General features: G+C 38.5%; 1 protein-coding gene across 1 annotated transcript; it reads left to right on the forward strand.

The window, feature by feature from the left end:
• The first annotated feature begins 2,123 nt into the window (after positions 1-2,123).
• LOC108438474 (zinc finger protein 501) lies at positions 2,124-10,241 on the forward strand. Its single transcript, XM_017716303.2, has 3 exons — positions 2,124-2,207; positions 4,219-4,295; positions 8,255-10,241. Exon 3 carries the CDS (start codon positions 8,389-8,391, stop codon positions 10,006-10,008), a length of 1,620 nt encoding a protein of 539 aa, XP_017571792.1. The 5' UTR covers positions 2,124-2,207; positions 4,219-4,295; positions 8,255-8,388; the 3' UTR covers positions 10,009-10,241.
• The last annotated feature ends 627 nt before the right edge of the window (positions 10,242-10,868 follow it).

The following is a 10,868-nucleotide window of genomic DNA, read 5'->3' on the forward strand; positions in this document are numbered from 1 at the left end:
TGACGGTGTACTTGAAACCCACTTTTGTGTCTTTGATTCCTATATGTTAACTAGTTCATGCTTATTACAAGTGCCACTTTTTCTTCCCTTTTAACCTTAAGGAAATGTGTTCTGTATGCTGTATGTTTGGTGTGCTCTAGTTGAGGACTAACAAAGGTAATGTGACTCTGAGGATTCCAACAGTGTTATGCTTTGCTGTGGTGGGCAGAACTGAACAGCTTTATAATGAAAACACTAGACTATAAAAGATTGCAAGACATCAAGCTATCTGAAATGAATAATGGTGACATCTACTATAACTTTTCATTACAATTCAAACAAACCAGCTTCCTAAAGCCTGCTACTTTCTCAGAATTGCGGTGAACTGCAGAAGAAGCAGTTCAAATGCAAAACTTTGAAGCAGAGCAAATCTTATTCTTAAATATATTACTGTATAATTTAAATTGTTTCAGTTTACAATTGGTGTTTTCAGTAATATTAAAGCAATTTAAGTGTATATACACTTAGAAAATTATTGTAATATGATTTGACTGCTGGGATAGGCTCCAGCACCCCCCCCCGCGACCCTGACGGAGAAGCGGCTTAGAAAATGGATGGATGGATGGATGATTTGAGTACTGCATAACTTTACCCATTTGGAATCATTTTAGGCTCCGGTTCTTGCAGGCCAAGCAACTTAAGCACAATGCCGCCTTAATTATACCTGATTGATCTCATCAGCTAATAGCAATGCATTCATGAATTGAATTTAGAGTGTTAGAGGCAAACATTAATTTCCACAGCACTTTGGCCTGAAAGGTCCCTAGTTTGACATGTTTGACATGAGAGCAATGTTGCAATAAAATTAATACCCCGAATGTGCCATTGCACGTTTTCTTAAACAGTATTATGGCCCTCCGACTTACCTAGGCTCTCTATCTCGTTGTCTTTGGGTGACTAGGGCAGCCCCTCCAACTCATTTTGTCTGCCTGGTTAGCATGACCTTTCATCTTGCTTTCTCTAAGTGGGATGGTCAAGCCCTTCATCTCACTCACTCCGAATGAGCAGCATAGACATCCATCTTACTCCAGGAATTCGCAGGAGTCCCAGAGGCATGATGGAGAGCTGGGAAGGTCTGGTTTGGGGACTGGTGTGCACTTGGGGTTTTGTCATTGGTAAATGGCCATATGAGAGGAAATTTAGACTCATGGTCTAAACAGTAATAATAGTAGATACCCATCAAAGTAAATATGATGCACAATGTTCAGTATAGTGCAATAAAAGCATGACATCAAGTGCAAAAATGCAGATATCCGATGAGCTTATTCAAAGAATTTCCATGTACAGGGTGGTGTCGTTTCACCAACATTGATGACACCGTTGGTAAAAACAACCTCCTGTGCTGTTCCTTGACGCAGCAGAGCTGAATGAGTCTGTAACCAGAACTGTAGTACACTTCTCACCTCAAAGGATACAGCAACAGCCCTGTGGACTATATTACATCAATGCCTCTTTTCACCTTAAACAACAAGACCAATTATTTTGTATTTTTAAACCACTAACTAGCAATCAAATCTGGGTGTCAGTTTACCTAAGAGCATTTATTTAAAGAATGTTTTTGGAATTTAAATTGTTTGGAAGAGCAAAGACACATCGAACTATCATAAATTAAATACAATATTAAAATGTTTAAAGTGTTCAACAGTAATACGTTTAGTATGTATTGCAGTATGTTTAAAGTTAAGGGGTATTTCAAAAATGTTTCAAAATTTCTGCAATTAAAATTAAAAATTCACGGTCAGTGTGAAACATTTTGTGAGAGTCGTTGTACAAAGATTGTTTTTTTTTTCTGCACAGTGTGATTTGTAGTATTTGTTCTCTAATCTAATTCTTGATATTACATCAAATCAAAGATTAGATATGATATCACGGTAAGTCATGAATTCTCAGTGAAATCTTCGCGAATCCTCTTTGCTATTACCCATTTAGAGCGCTGAAAGTGGGCGCTTGGCTGAAAACGGGTGGGATTGAGAATAACGACCGTTCCGTCTGTTTCCGTGAACGCGTGGTTTCAGTGTGGAGCCGCTGCAGGCCAGGTGGTGGCGCTAATTTTGTAACTGTAACTGTCTCCAGTTGCACTAAAGCGGAGAATCAGAAGATTGTGTTGTGCCCTCCGCGTTCATACAGTTTTGTTTTGAGGAGCAAAAACAAGAGCTGACCCGTTGAAGGTAGGAAGCTGCCCGACACTTTAACACTCACTGTTCTCCATTCACTCTGAGACAAACAGCTGGAGATGCATTTGATTTCTGAAAACAAGATCTGATGGGTTTAGGTAGATTAGACAACACAGGAGCAGCTTCATTCAGACCTGGCTGAGTAAAGTGAGCTGTTGGGTCCGAATATTTGGTTGATGGTGTTTTTCTAGTTTGGCAAATGTTTGTTTCCGATATATATGCTACTTGGAAAATATGGCAGTTAACTTATTGTGTGCTCTTATCTAGTGGATCTTTTTTGCTTTCCAGCCAAAAATTAGCTAATTTTTTGGATCTGTTGTTTTGTTTATATTTACTATCAAGTTAACTTATTTTTAAACAAACTCTGAAGTGTGTCCTTTATGTACATGATCTTTCCATTGTCAGTTCATGACCAAGTAAAGCAGATCTTGTCAACCATCTCTTTCATTTTAATTTTAATTAATGTAGAAATTTCGATTGATATAAAATGATTTGGTTGACGTCATATGCAAGGTGGGTGTACGTATTTGTGTGAACGTGTTGAGAAGTTCACGGTTCGTTCTAGAACAATATGAAGTGCTTCCTGAGAGCTGTGAATGTCTGAGTGGTGAGTGGGCAATGGGCGAGGGCGGGTTCTGGTTAATGGCTTTTAGATTAAGAGCTGGGAGGAGTGACACCAGAAATTCTCTGTGGTGGGTATTTGAGGTCTGTTTAGATGCTGTGTAGTATGTGAGAGCAGTTCAGATCTTCTCAATTCCAGTGCTCTGTATATTTTTGTATTTCCCCCACTCTAACACATGACTCAGCATGTGATCAAATGATTAATTATGTGAGACTGCAAGGTGAAAGAAAGCATAGCAGTTGTGTATGGGGTCTCCTGGACTGTAAATGGGAACTGTTTATCTAGTTGTATACATTTCATGAAAACTGGTAGTCATTTATTTTTTGTTTACTCTCTCTCTCTCTTTGGACAGCATGAGTGTGAATAGAGTATGATGGGACGGGTAGTAACATTCATGATGAAGTAATTCCTCCTGCAGTCCTGCAGGTCTTTGTGGTCTCAGCTGTATACAGCATCTGATTTGAATGCAGATTCATTGCTGAAAGTTTTGTTGTTGGAGGTGAAAAGATGCATTTAGGGCTGTTGCCATGGCTGACTTAGACCAATTTGAAATAGCGGATGTTTAATTCAAGAACATTAATGTATAGGAATGTTGTTTTAATAGCTGAAGGATTCTTGTCTATGCCAGATCTTCCACAATTATTACATAATCTCCGGATTGTGATTATTTGTGCTGACTGTTAGTATTCAAACTGCTTATGATTAATTTTATTGGATTTCACATTAGATCTTTCTTTAATTCTCTAGACATGTAGGTGTGGCAATAGCATAAACTCTCAAATGATTTCCACAAAAATTTGTAAATGAAAAACACTCGAAAAAAACTGTAACAGGTGAAGAATGTTCAGACAAGTGCAGAGTAGGCTATAGTAAAAAGTTTTATTCAGGGAGAATCCAAAAACAAAGTACAAGCAGTTAAGGGTCAGTACACACGAGATCAAGAAGGTAGTCCAAAAGATTAAGGCAAAAATAGAGGCAGAATATCAATAACCAGAAAAGTCAAGACACAAAAACAAGGCTCATTAATGCACAGGGAGTGAAACAATATTTTGCAAAGACAAGCACACGGTGACCAGCATATATAGCGCTTGAAAGAGGTGAAATCAATACTCAGGTGAGCGCAAATGTTGGTAGGTGGATGGCTGAGGGTTCCTGATCATGTGACCTCCCAGAGAATTCTGGGAGTTGGAGTTGGGAGATGTCTGTCTTTGCAATGGAGGGCGTGACAGAAACCAAGAGGTGTAATAATAATATAGTTTTACAGATCAGTGTGTTGTTTCCCGTGATTAACTTTTATTACTACTTGTGTTAGCTAAAAAGTGTTAAATAAGCTAAATAAAAATGGACGCATATGGACTAAACAGTGATTTGTATTTTCCACAGATACAGATTCAAAGGCAGAGATTTTCAGATTCAGGAACTGTTTTTCAGCAGAGAATTGGATAAAGCTTTGCTAATGGGTAAGTGTATAAAGCCGTGTGTGTGTGTGTGTGTGTGTGGCAATTAGTGTTAGATTGATACCAATATTTTGACTTTGATATTAATGCCAGCTTTGACACTTCTGTATTTATTCCAAATCAACACCACAGACAGATGAATCAGAATAAATATCCTTATTGGCCATGTATGGCATTCCTACAAGGAATGTTTCTTTGGTTATACAGAAGCTCACTGTTACACAGTGACTGACTTACACTTATACAGTAACATGGATTTCAAGGATCTAAAATTTGGGCTTTTGAACAGCATCAACTCACTACAACACCAAGCAAACACAGAAAACAAGTTCAGTAATAAAAAAATGTTTGTAATAACAGAGCTCACACTGCTTTAGCTGTTGGAAGGACAGCACTAGACAAGCAGAGTTAGCTGAATAATAAGGAAGGTAAGTTTGTCATATATCAGGTGAGCTGTTTTTGGCGGTTGCCAGGAGAACGATACTTGTCTGACTGCATTGTCCCATGTGTAAAGTTTGGTGGAGGGGGGATTATGGCATGGGGTTGTTTTTCAGGAGTTGGGCTTGGCCCCTTAGTTCCAGTGAAAGGAACTCTTAATTTTTCAGCAGACCAAGAGATTTTGGACAATTTCATGCTCCCAACTTTGTGGGAACAGTTTGGGGATGGCCCCTTCCTGTTCCAACATGACTGTGCACCAGTGCAGAAAGCAAGGTCCATAAAGAAATGGATGAGCCAGTTTGGTGTGGAAGAACGTTACTGTCCTGCACAGAGTCCTAACCTCAACCTGATAGAACTCCTTTGGGATGAATTACAAAATTATCAATAAATAAACTGAAAAGCACCACCTAAATATGGCAAATGTAAAATTCAATTTCTGCTTTCTAACAAATTTAGTTTAAACAATCAATTTTAAACATTAAATATAGGGATGCACTGATGTGGAAGTTTTAGGATGATACAGAAGTTAGATATTCTTCATGTATATATTTGCAAATAGTGAAACATAACACATTAATAACTATTTATTTATTTATTTACAAATATGGCCCTGGTTGGGGACACATCAGATTTTCTGTGATGATAACTGCTTTAGTGCAATAACATGGTCATGTGTTGTCCACTGTAGGGTTAAAGTCATCAGGCTACAGCTCTCAGCTCTTGTACAAAAATTACATTGATAAAATATTGTTTTTTACTACAGTGCTAATTGCTCTGAATTATTATCACATGCAATATTTTGATTAACTTCATACACATTATAACTGCCTCTGCTAAATTAGCAATGGTTTTGAATATGAAACTGATATGTGGTGGTCTTATTCACAGGATAGTATCTCGGTAATGACTACTCACAATTGATTTTGTCTTTTACTCAGTTACTCAACTTGACAGTCTCAAATGTTCTTTAAAATCAAACCTGGACTGTGTGTGTCACTGTATGGATCTGTAGCATGCATGCTAAGGTAAAGTTAAGTTAGCCAAACAAGCTACATATCCAAACACCAAAATCAACAGCCTCTTTTCTTCACTTCCTTAAAATTAAATCGTCATCATCAAACCTGTATTGAATAGAATGGGCAAATGTATTTGAGAAAAGCTGTTATAAAGCTAGGTATATTAATAGCTAACGCTAAACGCCAGCATTTTCTCAGTTAGCAGCACGATTTAGCATTTATCAATTCAGTGAGTGGTGCATTGAAAATCATGCATAAAATCATATTTGGTGAAAAAACAATTACCAACATGCATTCTCCCCATCATATTGCTGTTATATTTGACTGTATCATTCAGTCCAGGATTTCAGCAGGATTATACTTGACAAATAACCACAAAATGCGAGGAATATTACATATAGGAATTGTGTGATTGGAAAAAATAAACGTTATTTGTTCTGTATTTGATGTAATCCATTCAGCTCTAACCTTTAACAATAAACACATTAATACAGTTAATTAATATTTTGCTGGACTTTATATGTCTTGTGTTTGGATCTGTCCTTGAAGCTTTAATTGGTGACCACAAGTCCCTAGTGCTGAAATTCACACAACACTTAATAAGTGCTTCTCTTCAGATGTGTGTGATCATATGTGCTGTGTGTGACAGATTGAATGCCACATTGATAAAACGGGAGTGTTTTGAGAACATCTTTGGCACTGAGCATGCAGAACAAACTTGGTTACCACTGCAGATCTAAAATGTTCTTCATTTTGATCTGATCTCAAATAAAATGGTAATGCATTGATGCAGCTTCCTTGTGACTCATTTCTCCACACACTGACCCACAGTTTGAAAACCACCATATTAAATCTCAATACTCAGCTGCAGTAAGTATTAACAAGCTGTACATTAACAGAGATACTGTCATTATTTGGAAAATGAATGTAGGGAGGACTGTTAGGTGAATTTAAGGATTGGAGGCATATGAACACAGCTTCTGTTCTTTTAATGGGTAAATCTGCAGGTGATTGTAGGTAAAGAGGTCAATTTTGGTTTCATTAGACCACAGGACCTGATTCCGAAATGACTCTGGTTTATGTAACTGACAAACACCTGAGTCCATTACAGTTCAAACCTTGACATTTGTGATGAAATCATAATTAAGGTTAGCTTTTGATAATCTTTCCATGTAGATGATGTTTGTGCACTCATCACTCAACAATAGTCCAGTGCATATTCCTGCAGGTGCACAGACCTGTTCAGCTTTGCACAGCTGGCCAGTCTACTAGGTCTGTCTTGGTTTCAAGGTCTTGTCTTAACTTCAACACTTGTCATGTTTCATTTCTTAAAGCTATTTCAGACAGTGGAAGTTTATAAGCATGAAGTATTCAGATATATTTTATGCTCTTCTCTGGCTTTGTAAGAGTCAACTATCTGTAGTTTCAGCTCTTCAGTCAGCTCTTTAGATTAGCCCATGGCTGTGATGTGTAAGCACCCTAGGAGGATTAGGTGATCCCTCAATTTATTATGCTCTGAAGTTGCCTATACATGACTTTGATTAAGGCCTAAAGCAGTCAGTGTACTTCTTGTGAAGTCGCCTTCACAAGCTTACAAATGTTCTTTGATTTTATTTCACCTATTATGCTTCTCTATTACAGGTGACAATATGAAATTTTATGATAAGTTCCTTGACTACTGGAAAATTATTCTATCCCAGTTTTACCTATGGTGGCATGCGAGTCAGGCTGTAAATGCTGCACCATTTAAGGTGAAACAGGAAAATACTTAAGTCTTGTCCTCTTATGAACCTAAATATAAGAACTTACATTTTGGCGCTAACTACTAGTGAGTACTACTGACTATCACACTTCATTTAGGAATAAGTCATTGTTTAAGAGTGAAATATTGGCCTCTCTGCTAAAGTGCTCAGGATACTTCTTGCATACCAAAGCTTCTCCAAGTCATCCATCTTTTCTTAATGGCACGCCTCTTTTGTACTGACCTATCACAGGCTTTGCTGCAAAGTTTTTGTTGTCTGTGGAGTTCACCTAGCTGCCATGTGTGCAACATCGCAAACAAAGCCCCCAAGCAACGTCTGCAATTGTTTTTCTCTGCAAATACGTCATATTGTTTGCTGAAGTTTTCTGAGGATTCATAAGTCAAATAAGCATTGTAAAGCAGACGATCCAATAACATTCATTTGAAAAACATACATATAATTTGGTTAACCACAAGACGTGATGGTGGCGGTTTTCAAATAATTTTAGTCATTTTTGACAAGGAGAAATCCAGCTTAGCCCCAGAGTTTTTAAAATCAGCATCGGCATGACAACATGATTTCTGTGGTCTGTATGTCTATTTGGAGAGTTTGACTGATTAGGTGATTAGCATTTCCGCATCAGATGGAAGTTTATTCTTTTATTATACTTCCTGCCAGTTGATGTAAGTGGAGCATTCATGATTTGGATGAGACTACTTTTGTTGCATCGCACATTAAGTGTGGATTTTATTTTTCCTTCCTCCAGAAATGAATGCCGCACTATTTCAAGTCTTCTCCTGCACTTCCCTACCCAGCTTAAATTTCCTTCTGTAAACACATCGGGACATTGCACCAAGAGGAATGTTAAGCTGCTGAAATTAAGCTGTTACATACAAGAAGATGGCGTCCAGCACACATTCAGGGATTAACCAAACATCTGGTATCCTCCACATGAACACATCTCACCGACAAACACAGAAATGCAGCAAGGAGAGAACTCACAGCTGTTTGGAGTGTGGAAAGAGTTTTACACAACAGAGGACTCTGAAAATACACCAGCGCATTCACATAGGAGAGAAGCCATATTACTGCTTGGAGTGTGGAAAGAGTTTTAATTATAAAAGTAATCTCAAAACACATCAGCACATTCACACAGGAGTTAAGCCATATTACTGTTCAGAGTGTGGAAAAAATTTTAATCATCAGAGTCATCTCAAAACACACCAGCGCATTCATACAGGAGAGAAGCCATATTACTGCCCAGAGTGTCGGAAGAGTTTTCAACGAAAGAGTACTCTCCAGCAACACCTGCACATTCACACAGGAGAGAAGCCGTATCATTGCTCAGAGTGTGGGAAGAGATTTAATCGTCGGAGTAGTCTCCAACAACATCAGCGTATTCATACAGGAGAGAAACCGTATCACTGCTCAGAGTGTGGGAAGAGTTTTAGTCTTCAGAGTTCGCTTCAACATCACCAGCACATTCACATAGGAGTTAAACCATATTACTGTTCAGAGTGTGACAAGTATTTTAAATATCAGAGATCTCTCAGAAGACACCAGCGCATTCACACAGGAGAGAAGCTATTTCACTGCTCAGAGTGTGGGAAGAATTTTAATCAACAAACTTATCTCCAAGAACACCAGCGCCTTCACACAGGCGAGAAGCCGCATCACTGCTCAGAGTGTGGGAAGAGTTTCAGTCATCAGAGTTCTCTCCAACGACACCAGCGCATTCACACAGGAGAGAAGCCGTATCACTGCTCAGAGTGTGGGAAGAGTTTCAGTCATCAGAGTAATCTCCAACGACACCAGCGCATTCACACAGGAGAGAAGCCGTATCACTGCTCAGAGTGTGGGAAGAGTTTTAAGCAACAGAGTCATCTCCAACAACACCAGCGCATTCATACAGGAGAGAAGCCGCATCACTGCTCAGAGTGTGGGAAGAGTTTTAATCGTCAGAGTCATCTCCAACAACACCAGCGCATTCACACAGGAGAGAAGCCGTATCACTGCTCAGAGTGTGGGAAGAGTTTTAAGCTACAGAGTCATCTCCAGCAACACCAGCGCATTCATACAGGAGAGAAGCCATATCAGTGCTCAGAGTGTGGGAAGAGTTTTAATCAACAGCAAATTCTCCAACAGCACCATCTCATTCACACAGGAGAGAAGCCGTATCACTGCTCAGAGTGTGGAAAGAGTTACAAGGATCAGAATACTCTTAAAAAACATCAGCGCATTCACACAGGAGTTAAACCATATTACTGCTCAGAGTGTGGGAAGACTTTTACTCAGCAGAGTAATCTCCAACAACACCAGCGCATTCACACAGGAGAGAAGCCGTATCACTGCTCAGATTGTGGGAAGAGTTTTAATCAACAGAGTAATCTCCAACAACACCAGCGCATTCACACTGGAGAGAAGCCATATCACTGTTTAGAGTGTGGGAAGAGTTTCAGGCATACAAAGACTGTGAAGACACACAAATGCATTAAGAGCAGTGGTGGAAATGGCCAGTAATGAGTATATCCTTAATTTGGCTTTATTTCAGTTTGAGCATCTTTCCACCAAGAATGATCACGTGACAATGACAAAGAAGGCGCTTAGATGTGGCGGATAGCAGCAAGTGGATTTTTATCTCCTAAATTCTCTTGTTTTTCGTGGTAATGTCTTATGCAATTTCTTGAATTTATTGTATTGGTAAAGTTGAAATCACTAAATAAACTGCACAGACCTTGTGCTTCTTTCTTGAAGTTCCTAATGGGATACAAAGTCATCTATGTATAGTCCCAGAGCTATGTTTAAATTATCTGAAGACAGCAACTGATTCTCTTTGCAGTATAATCCATCTCTGTATGTTTTAAAATGAGTCAAATGTTCAAAAGCTTCTGTATCTTCTGTCTGCAAGATTTTATCTAGAACATCATTACAATTTAACAGTTCTGACAAACTTTTCAAAATCGGAACATAAACATATTTTCTTTTGGAAGATGCATCTAAAACATATTCAACTGGCTCAATCACCTTAAAATTTGCCTTGTAAAAGGTGGTTCTTTTGTATTCTCAACCAAAAGGACCGTTCTTTGACAGTGATAACGGGGGATTTGCTTTTCTGACTATCTCTGTTATGGCAGTGGTGATGGAATTACTTACTGTGCAGTTGTGCTTAATCAATATGCTTTCATTTAATTTTGGTGTGAACTCTTCAGCAATTGAACAGATATTCCAGAGTTCATTTACAGTTTCTTAAGTTGTTGCCTTAGACACATGAAGAACTGTTTGCATCCGAAGAAACAAGGAAACTGATTTGTGTTGAAGCAATTCATGCAGGTCTTCATCATATTGTAAATCACAGTCCGATGCAGAAATATCCACATGAT

The sequence above is a fragment of the Pygocentrus nattereri genome, chromosome 20 (genome assembly GCF_015220715.1).
Source record: "Pygocentrus nattereri isolate fPygNat1 chromosome 20, fPygNat1.pri, whole genome shotgun sequence".
Taxonomy (NCBI): Eukaryota; Metazoa; Chordata; class Actinopteri; order Characiformes; family Serrasalmidae; genus Pygocentrus; species Pygocentrus nattereri.

Excerpts from the sequence above, each read along its gene's own strand:
- LOC108438474 (XM_017716303.2), top strand. The coding sequence starts at position 8,389 with ATGGCGTCCAGCACACATTCAGGGATTAACCAAACATCTGGTATCCTC.